The sequence below is a fragment of the Pleurodeles waltl genome, chromosome 3_1, assembly GCF_031143425.1.
Source record: "Pleurodeles waltl isolate 20211129_DDA chromosome 3_1, aPleWal1.hap1.20221129, whole genome shotgun sequence".
Classification (NCBI taxonomy): Eukaryota; Metazoa; Chordata; class Amphibia; order Caudata; family Salamandridae; genus Pleurodeles; species Pleurodeles waltl.
The window spans coordinates 80,369,778-80,386,296 of NC_090440.1; the positions used below are offsets into that span (position 1 = coordinate 80,369,778).

Sequence of the window (16,519 nt, forward strand, 5' to 3'; positions counted from 1 at the left end):
GTGACTCCTCCTTGTTTTTCTCATTGTCTCTCCTGGACTTGCCGCCAAAAGTGGGGGCTGGGTCCAGGAGGTGGGCATCTCCACTAGCTGGAGTGCCCTGGGGCATTGTAACACGAAGCTTGAGCCTTTGAAGCTCACTGCTAGGTGTTACAGTTCCTGCAGGGGGGAGGTGTGAAGCACCTCCACCCAGAGCAGGCTTTGTTTCTGTCCTCAGAGAGCACAAAGGCTCTCACCGCATGAGGTCAGACACTCGTCTCTCAGCAGCAGGCTGGCACAGACCAGTCAGTCCTGCACTGAACAATTGGGTAAAATACAGGGGGTATCTCTAAGATGCCCTCTGTGTGCATTTTTTAATAAATCCAACACTGGCATCAGTGTGGGTTTATTATTCTGAGAAGTTTGATACTAAACTTCCCAGTATTCAGTGTAGCCATTATGGAGCTGTGGAGTTCGTTTTTGACAGACTCCCAGCCCATATACTCTTATGGCTACCCTGCACTTACAATGTCTAAGGTTTTGCTTAGACACTGTAGGGGCATAGTGCTCACGCACATATGCCCTCACCTGTGGTATAGTGCACCCTGCCTTAGGGCTGTAAGGCCTACTAGAGGGGTGACTTACCTATGCCACAGGCAGTGGGAGGTTGGCATGGCACCCTGAGGGGAGTGCCATGTCGACTTAGTCATTTTCTCCCCATCAGCACACACAAGCTGGCAAGCAGTGTGTCTGTGCTGAGTGAGGGGTCCCTAGGGTGGCATAAGACATGCTGCAGCCCTTAGAGACCTTCCCTGGCATCAGGGCCCTTGGTACCAGGGGTACCAGTTACAAGGGACTTACCTAGGTGCCAGGGTTGTGCCAATTGTGGAAACAATGGTACATTTTAGGTGAAAGAACACTGGTGCTGGGGCCTGGTTAGCAGGGTCCCAGCACACTTCTCAGTCAAGTCAGCATCAGTATCAGGCAAAAAGTGGGGGGTAACTGCAACAGGGAGCCATTTCTTTACAGACTGCTTACATTGAAGCAGGCAATAAAGTTTGCCCATTGTAGCATAACATTTGTTTTAAATACTGGGCTTTTGTGTAGTTTATGCTGTGACTTATTTATTTAATATGTACACTCTTCTCTTGACTTTGTTGAAGTACATTGTTTTACATTAAAAATAATTAAGTAGTGCAACATTTTGCACTTTTGTTGCTTCTAAGTACTGTGAATAACAGATGTTACTATTATCCATTTTGTAGTTGTCTGTTTGCCTTACGTTATTTGAACCTGTCAACTTCAAATCATCTCATCTGTTAGCTGCGATTGTTCAACTCACAAGCCATTCTTTAGATGCTATTTGCAAGTGCACTGCTTTCGTAGTGCAGAGTCTTTATGACACACACCAGTCAGAAAATAGATCACAAGTAAGCAAAACTAGATATGAGTATGTTTATACCCATCTAGAAAAATAACCTACTTATCCAGACATGTTTGCTTCTTGTGAATTTCACTGTGGATGGTCAAATAGCAGAGAACATTACATTGTGGCATGCGTAAATCTCATTTTTCTTCAGGTTTCTCAGATAATTCCCAATTATTGTTTTATTCAGCTTCAAACACCCTGTGGCATCTCTAAAATATTCCTGCTTCTCTGGCTCGGTGGGAAGTTCCATAATAAATCTGGTTTACAAGATCTGCTAATAACTGCAAATATGTAGATGCTTGGTTAATAAAACTTTAATTGACATAAGCTTGTTTAATTTATATGTTCAATGGCATGTGTAGCTGTAGATGCATATGCTTTGCATGAGTCTGCCATCTAGTGTTGGGCTTGGGGTGTTACAAGTTGTTTTTCTCCGAAGAATATTTTTTAATCACGAGAACGAGTGACTCCTCCTCTCGGTGATACTGCGCATGAGCATTGAGTCCTTTGTTAGATTGTTTTCTTTCCACCGTCTGGTTCGGACGTGTTTCCTCTCGCTACTGTGGATCTCGGTTCGGTACTTCTGAACTTTATTCTACCTTTTCTATAAACGTCTGTATAGGGGTGACCTCGCCCTTCTTGGGCCTATTTCGATGTCAGGCTGATGGAACGAACTCCGTTTCAATTCTGTCCTCAGTGTCAGGCCAAATTCCCATACACCGACCAGCATTTGATATTTAATCTGTGCCTGTCTCAATATCACAGAGAAGAGACCTGCAACACCTGTAGATTGTTTCGATCAAAGAAGACTCTCCGGGACCGAAGAGCTCATCTGTTAGAGATGGCGCCCAAGTCAACAGACGACACACCCGACATCTTTGGAGAAGAGCACGTCCAGGAAGAGGTGGGGAAACGCACATCACTCTCCATTAGAGATTTGGACTCGGATAAAGATTCTGATGTTGACAGACAGCCCATACCACCGGCGGAGTACGTGAATACATCAGCCCCTTTATGCCAATCAAAGACAGTTAAAAATACTCCTGAACTGGTATCGGTCCTCCACTGCTTTGGGGCCATGGTCAGAGCTGAAAAATACGTCCGGATGACCAACCTTCAGGTTCGGCACTGAGATCACCCAAGACCAAAGTGTATTCAGCATCGACTAAACAGACTGCTACATCCTTTTCAGAATCGAGCTGAAAATCGGACATTTCCATTTCGTAGCCGAAAAAATCAATACCACTTTCGGAGCCGACATTTTCGGACTGAGTAAAACATTTCGTATCGATACCTTCGGAATCGAAAACCATCAGTAGCAACCATTCTACAGCTACGTAGGAGTCATCTACAATATAGCCTGTTTTAGAGGTTATGGACGCTAATCAGCGCAAACTTCATATACAGAAGGAAACGGGAAGGATCATTGGTTCTCCTCCTGTAACCATTGAAAGAAAACTGACTTTTTTTTTTATAAAGAACTTTATTGGCTTTATGCAAAAACGAGTGAATACATAGTACAAAATAGGTCACCTCCAGCTCCCCCACGCAAGCTACCATGCAATACTGTTCATCGAAGCTAGATGACACAGACACATTTCGAACAGTAGTTAGCACCTGTCGTGACTGGTCGCCCACAGCAAGTCGTCTACAGTCCAGGCACGGACCTGGCACCCCAGGCGGCCTCCCACTTCCCCCACACTCTCCTGTACTTGTTCGGGCATCCTCTCGCTTCGTATACGAGTTTCTCCTGCTGGGCACACCAATCCACCCCATGGCGCCATTGGCCAACGTCGGTGCCGCCTCTGCTTTCCAATCTGCCACAATGTCTCTTTTGGCCACCAGACATGCCACTCCCAGGAAGATTCGATCAGCTCTATTAGACCCTACTCCCTCCATGACCTCCAATAGGAGTGGCAATGGGGCCGCGGTCACCTCTTCCTGCAACACCCCGGAAATCTTGGACACCACCGCTCTCCAGTACGAAGCAATGTTCGGGCAGGTCCACACCATATGATAAAGATCGGCATCAGGGGACAGTTAGCATGGGATCTGAGACCTGCCTTATGTAGCCTAATGGGTGTGAGGTAAGCTATGTGTAGGTAGTATGTCTGTAACACGCGAAAGCGGGTGGCCATGGGCCCTGGGGGCCATCAGTGCCTCACTCCAGTCCTCCTCATCCATAGGGCCCAGCTACTCCTCCCACCTCCGACGGAGCTTGTCCAGCGACTGAGCAGTGTTGGTAACTAGAGAGCGGTAGATACGCGACTCCCCCACCCCCTCTACCCAGACCACCCATCAACACCTTTGCCTCCATGAGACTGAACTCAGGAAGGACCTCCCCTGCCTGGACGTATACGTGTAGCGCATGCCGGAGTTGCAAGTACCTGTGGAACTGGGTCTTATTAAGCGAAAAGTGCAGTTGAAGCTCTTCAAAAGATCGCATATGCGACCCCTCCCAGACATCTCCAAGTAAAGAGATTCCTATGAGGTCCCATTTCTGAAATCCCTCCAAGGCTGAGGCTTCCGCCAACCATCCCCAGTGCCACAGTGGGGTCTGCTGGGTGAGACGGCCCCACGAGCCCGATACTCTCTGGGCCTCAAACCAGCTCGTCAAAACCACCCTTGTGACATCTGGGATTTCGCGGGGGAGGGGGGCAGCCATACAGCGCACCAAGCACCTTGGGGAAACCCATCATCTGAAGCTCCAGTTGGTACGCCGGGCCTGACCAGCAACCACCCCCCTCCACCCCCCCCATCCCCCCCCAATCCAGTCGTTTATCACTAGCAGGTGCATTGCAAGATAGTAATAATAGATGTTAGACATCCCCAGCCCGCCCTCATAAACATCCCTCTGGCAGGTGCCAAGGGCTAGCTTGGGTCAAGTACCGCACCACAGAAACTGTTGTGCTACTGCGTCCATTTCTCTAAACCATTTCAGAGGCACTGGGTAAGGCGAATTCTGCAACAGATAAAGGAACCGGGGGAGGATCATCATTTTATAGAGTGCTATTCTGCCTAGCAGGTTAAGGGGCAAGGTCTGCCAGCGCTGAAGATCCTCCCTGACCCGTCTGGTGAGTGGGGAGACGTTAAGCGCCCAGGCCAGCCCTGGCAACAAGGCCACCTGCACACCTGAAGCTGTTACGCCTAATATGCCCTGCTGCCAGTCCACACAGTCTCTGGAAGCGTGTAGCGGCACCAGCAGGGACTTACTATGATTTAGAGTCAAGAAAACAGACTTTTTAGCAGACTTTGGACACTGGACGTCCACCAAAGAAAGTCTCTCAAGAAAAGGGGAAGGAAAAGGCTACACAACAATCTCAGCCTTCACCACCACATTCTCCTGCCCTTCCTTCTACCCCACCACCACTACCCTCACCTACATATTCTACACAGTTTTCTTCAGACATCGTCCGCATTACCTCAGATGGATGACCTAGGTGATGTTCAACAAGATATAGACCCATGGGATCTAAATGATCCTGATCCCATTCTTTCTAATGATCCAGATCTATACCTAGTGAGACCATCTCCACCTGAAGATACCACTGCCTATAATCAGGTGATAGCTAGAGCAGCTGTGTATCATAATGTTCAGCTGCATACAGGTTCCATTTAAGAGGATTTCTTGTTCAATACATTAACATTCACACAGTACCAGTGCCTCCCCATGCTTTCAGGCATGCTTAGACATGCTACAAGGTCGTTTCACCTAGGGTTGATAACAAATACAAACCTGATCCAGTTATTGGGACTCAATTATCACCTGACTCTATAGTTGTGAGTGCAGCAAGAAAATGAGCTAATAGTCAGTCTACAGTAGATGCTTCTCCCATAGTCAAAGAAAGCAAAAAATTAGATGCACCAGGAAAAAGAGTAGCTTCTCAGGCTGCAGACCACTGGAGAATTGCAAATTCCCAAGCACTCCTGGCAAGGTATGATAGGGCCCACTGGGACGAGATGAAAGAGCTTTTACAGTATCTTCCATTGGAACATCAGAAAAGAAGGCAACAAATAGTGATGGAGGGACATGCTGTATCTAATAATGCAATTAGCTGTGCTACAGATGCAGCTGATACAGCAGCAAGAGGGTTACACACTAGTGTGGTGATTAGGAGGCATGCTTGGTTAAGATGTTCAGGTTTTAAACCTGAAATACAGTAAGCTGGCTTGAACATGCCCTTTGATAATGAGCACTTATTCGGTCCGGAGGTGGACACCACAATAGAGAAGCTCAAAAAGGATTCAGAGATAGCTATGGCTATGGGTGCACTATACTCCACATTCACTAGAGGCACTTTTCGTGGGACACCAGCTACAGAAACACCCACCTTACAACAGAAACAGGGCTCACATTTCTATACCAGAGGTTCATTCAGAGGCTGTTTCAGAGGATCTAATAATAGAGGAAGAGGGAAAGCATCTGCTTCTAGAGGTTCCTCTACCTAAACAAAGCAGTGACTTAAAAATCCCTACAGTGCATACATCTTCTTTAGGAGAAAGGCTGGTAATTTTTTATCCGCAATGGTACAACAACACTATAGACCAATGGGTTCTATCAATTAACCCACATGGCTATTGTCTAGAACTCATCTCCACTCCACCAAACATTCCCCCTTGTTCCCACAAACTCTCTCAAGACTATCTCATTCTGTTGAAGATGGAACTACAGCCCCTTCTTCTCAAAGGGGCTATAGAACAAGTGCCTATATCCCAACAAGGATCAGTTTATTCACTTTTCATTCCTGATACCCAAAAAGGACGGTTCATTAAGACCAATTCTAGATCTTAGGCCTCACAATTTATATATGCTCTCAGAGCACTTCCATATGGTCATTCTGCAATATGTTATCCCCCAACTCTAGCAAGGGTATTACATGACAGCATTAGACCTCAAGGATGCCTGTTTCCATATTCCTATACAACCAGCACAACACAAATATTTAAGATTTGTCATTGCAGGAAAGCACTACCAATTCAAGGTACTACCATTCAGGGTAACCACAGCACCAAGGGTATTCACCAAATGCTTAGCTATAGTTACAGCATTTCTAAGAAGACAACACATACATGTGTTCCCATATCTAGACGACTGGCTAATAAATATCAATACAATTCACACTTGCCAGCAACAGTTTGGGATTCACAATAAATTACCTCAAATCCCATCTTCAACCATCACAAATACAGCTGTATCTGGGAGCAATTAAACACTCAGTCAGCATTAGCATATCCAAACCCAATAAGGATTCAAGCCTTTCAGAATCTCATCTCTCAACTGCAACACAGTCATACTTGTATAGTAAAGTTAGTGATGCAACTGTTGGGAATAATGGCTTCTTGCATAGCCATAGTTCCCCTAATCAAGGTTACACATGCGGCCATTGAGGTAGTGCCTTTCCCAACCGTGGTCTCAGTCACAGGGTCATCTTTAGGATCTAGTGTTGGACAGCCATACTCACCGCTCTCTGTAATGGTGGAATCCCACCAATCTTTCAAAAGGGTGGCCCTTTCAGGACCCTGTGCCTCAGATCACACTTACAATAGATGCGTCACAGATGGTTGGGGAGCCCACCTCAACAAACTCACCATACAAGGGAAATGGGATCACACTTAACAGACTTATCGTATCAATTACTTGGAATTACTGTCAGTCTTCCTAGCACTCAAGGCATTTCTTACACAAATCTCACACAAAGTAGTGTCCGTACCTGCAGACAATGTGACCACAATGTATTATCTGCAAAAACAGAGGGGGGGGGGCACACATCTCAATTCTCCTTTCTAGCTCAGACAATTTGAAAGTGGGCAATTCACAATCACATTCAATTACTGGCAGAATATCTCCCAGGAATGGACAATCAGTTAGCAGACCTATTAAACAGGACGCAGCAAAAAGTCCACGAATGGGTAAATTCACCCGCAAGTACTTCAAAAATACTTTCAACTATGAGGAACACCAGAGATAAATCTCTTTGCCACTGCAAAAAACTGAAAATGCCAAAGCTTCGCATCCAGATACCCACACACTCAGTCCAAGGGCAATGCTCTATGAATCAGTTGGTCAGGGATATTTGCTTACGCTTTTCCGTCTCTCCCACTCATACCATTTCTGATATGCAAACTGAAACAAACCTCCCTCACCATGATTCTTGCAGCCCCCACATGGGTACATCAGCATTGGTATACAACACTGTTGGATCTGTCGGTAGTACCACAGCACAAGCTTCCAAACAGACCAGATCTTTTGACTCAAAGGAGAGGTCAGATCAGACATCCAAACCCCAGCACACTCAATCTTGTGTTATGGCTCCTGACGTCATAGAGTTTGATTACTTACAACTTTCATCGGAATGCATAGATATTCTCAAAGAAGCATGCACACCTACAACTAGACGCTAAATGGAAACATCTTGTATATTATTGTCCACTTAAAAACATTGATCCACTTAAGGCTTCAGTACAAGACATTGTTATTTGTTACTTTTGCAAAAAGCAAATTTAACACATTATTCGATTAGGCTTCATCTAGTGGCTATATATATATTTATATAATAATTTATTTCTCTTTTCAGTTTCTTTCATGGAAGGTTGCTTTTTTAGTAGCCATAACTTCTTTAGGAGAGTTAGAGAGATTCAAGCGTTCACTCTAAAGGAACCTTTCTTCCAAATACATAAAGACAAAAGGTAATTAGAACAAATCCAAAATTCGTACCTAAGGTAGTTTCACCTTTTCATATTAATCAACCAGTGGAATTACCAGTCTTCTTTCCACAGCCAGATTCTGTTGCTGAAAGAGCTCTACATAAACTAGATGTTAAAAGAGCTCCTATGTATTATATTGATCAGGCAAAATGTTTTCGGAAATCAAAACAGCTATTTATAGCTTTTTCACAACCTTACAAAGGTAATCCAATGCCCAAAAATTGATTAGCTAGATGGATAGTTAAGTGTATTCAAACTTGTTATCATAAAGCCAAAAGACAGCTACTAGTAGCTCCTAAAACACACACTACTAGGAAAAAAGGTGATTCTGTGGCCTTTTTAGGGAACATTCCAGCAGCAGATATCTGTAAAACTGCTACATGGTCTACACCTCACACAACCACTGAACTCCACTGTGTAGACGTTATAGGTTGCCAATAAGCAAATGGTGGACAGGCAGTACTTAGGAGACATTATTTCAAGCTATTGTAACTCCTACAGGCTAGCCACCGCTTACTTGGGAGGTGACAGCCTTACAGTCTATGCAAATTATGTGCATCTACAGCTACACATGCCATCAACCAGGAAATGTTACTTACCCAGTAGACATCTGTTCATGGCATGTAGTGCTGTAGATTCACATATGCCCTCTCTCCTCCCTGGAAGCCTGTGGTGGTTGTAATACAACATATTGTAAATATGTACATACATTGCATGGACATCTCTCTTACTTACTAACGTATATATACACTCTTTACTTCACCCGCCTGTGGGAAAACAGCCTAATAAAGGACTCCATGTCCGTGTGCAATCACCAAGAAGAGGAGTCACTTGATCTTGTGACTCGAAAATATTCTTTAAAGAAAAATAACTTGTAACACTCCAAGCCCAACACTGGATGGTGGACTTATGCAAAGCATGTGAATCTACAGCACTACATGCCACGAACAGATGTCTACGTGGTAAGTAACATTTTCCTTTTCTAGAGTCAAAATAACTGGGCTTGAGGATGGAAAGAGTGGTGAGGGGCTAAAGGATTATCTAGAGTAGTATGATGCAGTAGTTCATGTGACAGTGCTTGTGATGGCACCCTTCAGAATTGTAGCCTTATCTAATTAAGTTCCATGCTCCTAATTGTGTTCTTCACATTGCTCATTATTGACATCCCTGTCAGTTACTGTGAGGGTTGTACCCGACAACATGTTGTGAAACCAGTTGCCTACAGAGCTGTGCAATTTATTTTTCAGCATGCTTACTCATTTATTTATGGCAGTTGATGTCAAACTGAAGGTGTGATCTATGGCAGTGGGAATATCTTTTAGGAACCAAGTTGAAAACAGTCCAACAGAATAATTTCTTTCCTTTAGTCTTCTGGGGATGGTGATCACGAAAATGCTGCTGCAAACAGAGGAAAGATCCTTGTGCTCCGAAGAAAGGTCGAAGAATTGGAGTCACAGGTTACACAGAAAAATGAAGAACTACAGAAAAAGGTACAGAGAATACACAAACAGCAGAAACATGCACAGCTAACCTAAATATTCTTAGTGCCCCTTGCACTGATGTTCACTGGTAATGTGAAAAACCCTACCTACCTACTCTGCACTTGCAATCTGTGTAACTACTGCTCTTGGGTGAGATGACAGCCGCAAGATATTTTGCTCTACTTAAGTGAACTGTTGAATTGTGTGATGGAAATCATATTTGTGAAGCCTGCGCTACAAAGTTATACCATCTAATAGCATTCTTAATAAAGACGGGTGAGGGATGTGTGGTGGTTCTTACCAGTTGATATTTCAGATTCCTTATAAATATAAGCAAATCTCCTGAGTCTGGAAGAAGCATTAGCACTTTGAACTTTTTGCTCTCACTTGACACAGTGTAAAATTTTGAAGTTTCGAAATAAATTGTGCCCTGAGTTTGTGCCACTAATGAAGCTTCTTGCACCTTTCTGAATAGTTGCATTTGTTATCACATACCCTTTGGTATGTTCAGAAATGGAGCATTTGCATGAACTGTCCTGGGATGAGGTTACTAGTGAATTCAATGCTAAGAGAACCAGAAAGAGGTGTAGGAGATGAAATAGCTTAATATGGCTATTCTATTAATCATCATTAATAAAATAACCAAATAAGAGGCCAAATATACATACTACTCATATCAACTGCTTTTTTACATAACAAAATATGGATGCCAGATACTTACACAGTCTTGCACTCAGGGCAGGGGAACATGCCTGTATACCGTGCAGGGGACATTCCCTTTCCACCGTATTGCCATTCATTCCGTGCAATAAGACAGGGTGACTACAGAAACTGGCCCCAATTGAGTTCCAAACACTACTCCTTCAGCAAATGCACATCTGGTATGGGACCCAAAGTTAAGTAACAAGATATGAGGGCGGGCTCAAGCCTCAGATTATGGAGTAGGCTAGATCACAATTGAGAGAAGACCCTACTCACTCGATCTCCTCACCTTTCTAGTTACTGAAAGCTTACGATTCTCCTTCAAACATTTGCCCAAAACTGGACTCCCTCAGCCCCCTGTGCTCTGATGAGCGATATGCAATAACCCCGTTGACCCTCCGAACCCCAACCTCCATTCCAACCTTGGCCATGATTGCAGTCTTCAGATGATTAAGAAACTGAATAAAGATTCCATCCTCACATGTGCGGTGAGCTGGGCTGCAGTAAAGGAGTGGTATATCGTACATGTATATACACCCCGGGTGTCAAGCAAAGTGCAGCTAGACTGGACACTAACTACCCCCACATGCAAAGCAATCCTCCAAGCCCCTTCCTTTCCCCTGCATCCTTTCTCTAAGCATTTAAAATCTCTTCCTAAATGAGACTTTATAATCACTTCTGTCTGTCATACGTTAACATTTTAGCCTCAGAACCCTAGTTTAGGGCTGCTACCTTAAAATTCCTAGCTATTTTTCTTTTTGCAGAAGTTTTGGACCATGTATTCTACATGCTAGAAAATATGATGATAATTCAGATTTTTCCCTTATAGTAAGGCTAGGATTATAGGCGTTTCAGTGCCATGGTAAAATTAGTGAGCTCTCTCAAAGTTGTAACTTTGTAGGGATTCATAAACTTAAACAAAGGTTTGTCACTGTGTTTGCTCACTTAACATAAGTATTTAGCAAAGTATTTAGGAGTAATACACGATTTGGTTGTGAAAGGCACGCAAATAGCCCATATTTGTAGCAGGGAAGGGATTCCTCCACCACAAAAAGTTACATTTGGTAAAGGCTGTTGTTTAAGCATTTGCCTGGATATTTTCCTTACGAACAATCCCAGAAAAGCTTGCTGTTTTTCTGTCCTCTCTTCTCAAATACTGGAAAAAAATACATGTGATTAATGGCATATTAGCCTGTATGAGAATGTGAAGTTAGTCCTAGCTTCTCTGTGGTTCCACAGCTGTTTGTAAAGGTTACTAACCTTGCCTAATTAGTTTGGATGAAGGTAAATATGTGGGGTGAGTCAACTAAAATAAAATATCCATTTGGGTGGCTTTGTGTCTGTCTTAGGTGATACCGAGGGCCACTGGAACTATATGGCAGGAGCGGGCCAAATTATGCAGCAGGGTTGAGTACATTATGCGTCAAGAAGAAGCAAATTATGCGGCATAATGTGTCACATTTTGTAATTGTACTACTTGATTATTTCGTCATTTATAAACTTGGGAGCATTGTCTGGGCATTGGTCGCACCTCATTAGTACCGTTTAAATACCCAAATATAGCAAAGGTGTTAAGTCCTGCTTTGAAAATGGCCTTTCACTGCATGGAAGCACATGTCACTGCATGCTTAGTAACTTTTGAACCGTTTAAGCTAGAAATATTTTTTTTAAATTGAAATCCAAAGATTATACGGCAGATAATGGATTATGTGGCAGATCTGTAAATATGCAAAATCACCGCTGCCACTCAGTCACATAATTCCTGTGGCCCTGGTGATACTACAGCGGTCTTTGCAGATTCTCAGTTTATTGGAGGAAACATGGGCAGATGTACTGAAAAGCTTCCCAAAGAGCTTGTTACCTTTCTATTAATGTAAAAAGCAGAGTGACCTGTTCTAGGTAAGAAAGTATATTTTTCCATTAAAAAAAAAAAAAAAAATACTTATATTTGGCTTTGTATTTATGTACTTTTTGTATGGCTAGAGGAAAGATGAAAGTGAAACAGCAAGTGGACACTTTTAGGAAATAGGCTTGTGTAGGTGGCACTGAAGGAAACTATGCGGTGGTGCTCAGTCAGGCAAGAATGCTACTCATTCATCATCATTTTCTGTATGCTCCTAGATTGCTGAACTGGAGGCCCAGCAGCAGAGGGGTTCGGAAATGGATGCCATCCTTGCGCAGAAGGAAAAGAAACTCTCTGAAAAAGAGGCTTACATTATTGAGTTGCAAATGGCAGTTGGGTCCAACAGCCAACCGAAATTCGTCCCTCCTTTAGAAGACCAAAAGGTACGATAGTCAACTTTATTTTATTTACTGTGATTTATATAGTGCCATTCCTGCAGTTATCCTTAGCCGGTTATAGTGTTCAGGGATTACACATTTGCTAAATCTTGTTTTTCTTCTGATTGGGCTGTGTTCTGCTTTTCTTCCCGCAGACAGTACAGCTCACCAAATTATGTTATTGTACTACTAAGATGTATGTATGCTCCTTGGTGTTTATGGCTTAGGTCATACCTTTTGATGCTTAAATCAGAAAGCACAGTGCTCGTTACTGATACATTCATATTTCTGATACAGTTAAAACCACAACAATAAAAACCATCTACCGTTTGTAGTGTGGCATTACATATTTTTGAGGACCACAGTTTCTGCTAGTGCTCATTGAAGCTTCCCAGTAATCATGCAAGGCTTTATAGCTGGACATTAGGGAAGAATTATACAAGTTGTACTTGCAAGCCGGTGCAGCCTGAAAAATTGACTGCCTCTTCACCCTAATAGGTAGTGTTAATATATAGCATTGAGAGTTTTATCATTCTTGGTCATGTGATGTAGCATAATACAGGGATCCATTAATTGGTCCCATGTAGTTACTTAGGGCTCTAGAAATATATTATGGCTGAACTCGTATCCTTACATGATTACAATGAATTCATCAAATTTAGAGATACTTGATTGCTTTATAAAAATGATGCGTTATATTGTTTGAGTTTAGGATCATGTCTTATTTATTTGCTGTGTACTAATTTAAGATAACAGAAACTTTGTACTATATTGATTCTTTTAAATGTCATAGATTGACTTTACAGTTAAGAAATAAAAGCAGAGTTTCAGCCAAGAGAATTATAAAATCAGTCCAACTTGACAGTTTACTTGTCCTTCTATAGAGTGAATTTGCTTCCCACGAAAAGCCTTTCTGATGATCTGGTAAACCAGCGAGGAGTGTTGTGGAAATTGACAAATGCTCACCTTTAGATCTCAACTCTGTATTCAAAGTTCCCTCTTTGGCACACTTTCATTCATCTGTAACAATAATAAAATGTGACTATGTCTTTTCTAAGTGGTTACTTATGTAGTATACAAAGAAGACTACTCGGGCATCTGGAAGGATGGCTCAGGGAATGTGGGACTCCAATTCTAGCAGACCCTATAATCCCCTTCCCATTGGATTTCAGAGTGAACATTTTTGTTCACCTAAGTTTCTATCCTCCAGCTGTAGTGCAACAGACATTCCACATCCCTATGCCATATAATGTTGAAATTAGAACTAGAGCCTGCCAGAGCTCTGAAGAGGCAAATCTGATCTCAAACCCATTTGGTTCAACCCCTTAAATGTATATTTTAAATTTTTTAATTATAACGTAAGTTACTGTAATTCCCGTATTATAGTAGATATTAGTCACCCTTCACCAATTTTATTTGGTTGGTATTTACCTTCACACGCAGTTATTCTAATTCTTTAGGTAATTTGGTGTACTTCAGGTAGGAAGCTGGCTATCTATGTAGTGTACCAATGTAAAGGGGCACTATGCAGAGAATCCAGCACAACCATTATTGCCTGAAAGTGGTTAAAATAACCATAAAAGCTCTCTTTTGTGGTAGTGTGGGCAAGCAGTTAGGCTTATCAGAGAATAGTGTTAAGCGTTTATTGCACACACAGAGCCAGTAAGCGAGACACACTCTCAATAAAGAAATCCAACACCAATTTATGAAAATTAATACAGATTTGTATATTAATTTAAACATCAAGATCATCGTAATCAGGTAAGTACTTTTGGAGTTACCAATTTTTGAGTCACAGTTAAATACACATACTTTGGCTTCAAGCAGTAATATTATCCTATGGGGAATCAACACATAGTGCATTTGGGCATTCAAAAACAACTTACAGGGCCAGTCTTTAGGAGTTAAAGTGAATATGGGGAAAGGTCAGGGGCAGCACCAAAAGTTCACTTTGAGAGGCACTGGGGCTTCCACGTGCAGAGATGCGTTACATCATCAGGTGTCCCATTCACTTTAATGGGAAACGGCCCTGGGTAAAAGAGGCTGCAAGTGGGGACTGGTAACCAGTCTGGCCCAAAGTGGGGCTCAGACCTTGAGGGTCTTGGGCATGCAGGGACACCGTTGATCCACATGATCTCTGGCTGTGGGGCTTGTCTGCAGTGGTGCTTTGAGTCGTTGGGTTGTGCTGCTGAAGATCCTCACAGTTCTTCTTGGTTCCTGCAGAAAGAGGCTACAGGCGGCGACTGGTGGACCATAGCAAATGAGTGTTACTGGTGGCATAATTTATTGCATCTCCAAGTATACGTAGTATAAGTGGTTGAAGTATATCCAAACCGATGTACATGGGTGGTGCTACTTGGTATTGTATGCCCTACTACCCAAGGCATAAACAGTGATTGCTTCATTACACACACATATATGAGAAGAATACCATAGCACTCAAGACTAAGTCCAAAATTGTTACAAGTCGTCAAAAATAAGGGTGCGTAGAAAGCAGGTCATGTCCACATGCAGAAGCATCCGTTCTTCACAAAGCATGTATTTTGACATCACAGGCCAATAGGGGATCAGTCTGGCCAAACCCAAGGGTGTGCTCAGCTTCTGCGTGTTTCAGGACGCTACTGGCACAGTCGCCTTTCTCAGACTCAGGCTGTGGGGCTTGGGTGCAGTGGTACTTTGAGATGTAGGGCTGCAGTGGTCAGAGACTCACTCTGTGTCTTGGTGACCTGGTCAAGAAGAGAAACAGGGCAGCAGGGCCACTCACCTGACATCCCTTGATGGTAGGTCTGCTTTGGTGCTGTTGAAGTCTGGATTGGATCACCAACAGGCCTTGGTAGCTGCAAGGGGTCCAGTATCACAGGTGTAGGTGCAGGGAGACTCCAGGAGGAGTCAGTGTTTTGAGACTTCGGTGAAGTGGTGGGGCTGAGCTCCAAACACTTTTCTCCGCGCTCATTGTTCCCTCTGCGGGTCCGATGGCCAATGTGGCACAGTACTGGACTTTGCAAGCGGTACCTGCAGATTCAGAGGGAGATATTTTTTGGTTGTTGAGGTGCTGGGCAGTCCACCAAGGTTTGAGGAAGTCCAGCTGTGTGAGAAGTTTGTCCCAGCGACTGTCGAATTGCAAGCAGCCTGGTGGGGTTTTGTACCACTCTTTGTGCAGGTGTCCAGTTCTCACTCTCTTCCGTTCTTCTTCTTTCTTCCTCTGTTCCCACCAGTTGAGTCTTGACCTGCTTTCCTTGTGTCGGGTAATCCCCTGAATACTCAATTTAGGGGTGCTAAGGAGAGTGAAGGATAGTAGCCAATGGGCTACTTTATCCTTGGGGTCACTACGGCCCTAGATGAAAACCTGCTGTGGGGAGTGGACATCACCCTGTCCCAGAGGGCAGGCTGTGTGCAGTTTGTGTGTGGGTCCCTTAGAGTGGCATAAGATATGCTGCAGCCCTTGAGGGCCCTTTTTAGTACCCATGCCCTAGATACCACTGGCACCTAGGTCTGATTAGCAAACCTCAGAGCACTATCGGAGTCGAAAACCAACATCCAGTAGTTCTAAGGGAGGTAGAAAAATGGGGGAGGGGGGTGGGCAGCTGCAAGGAAGTCCAGCTTCCTACACTTCAATCATGTGATGAACGATTTTGGAAAACTGTTTAACTTAGACAAACTTGGAAATGGGAACATTTTCTAGCCTAAAACTAGTATTGCAATATTTCTTTTTTTTCATTTTCATACAGGATCAAGTATCACTAAGTGATTCAGTTAGCCAGGACGTGCAAATGATAATTCACAACCTCACTCGGAAGTTGGGACACAGTGAAGAGAAATACAGTCTTCTACAGGAACAGACTGAAAGTCTTAAAAATCTCCTCAATAAAGAGAAAAACCATTTTCAGGAAAGAGAGGCTATGTATATGGAAAATGTAAGTAAAATGATTAATGATAGAGAATATAA

At 43.3% G+C, this 16,519-nt stretch overlaps 1 protein-coding gene across 4 annotated transcripts in view; it reads left to right on the forward strand.

Moving 5' to 3' along the window:
• LOC138283788 (golgin subfamily B member 1-like) overlaps positions 1-16,519 on the forward strand; it is a 409,771-nt gene that overhangs the window by 62,870 nt on the left and 330,382 nt on the right. For all 4 annotated transcript variants that reach the window (XM_069221871.1, XM_069221872.1, XM_069221869.1 and 1 more), the window contains exons 5-7: positions 9,478-9,600; positions 12,415-12,579; positions 16,302-16,487. In XM_069221871.1, coding sequence (XP_069077972.1) covers positions 9,478-9,600; positions 12,415-12,579; positions 16,302-16,487 — 474 coding nt within the window. The remainder of the gene's footprint in view (positions 1-9,477; positions 9,601-12,414; positions 12,580-16,301; positions 16,488-16,519) is intronic.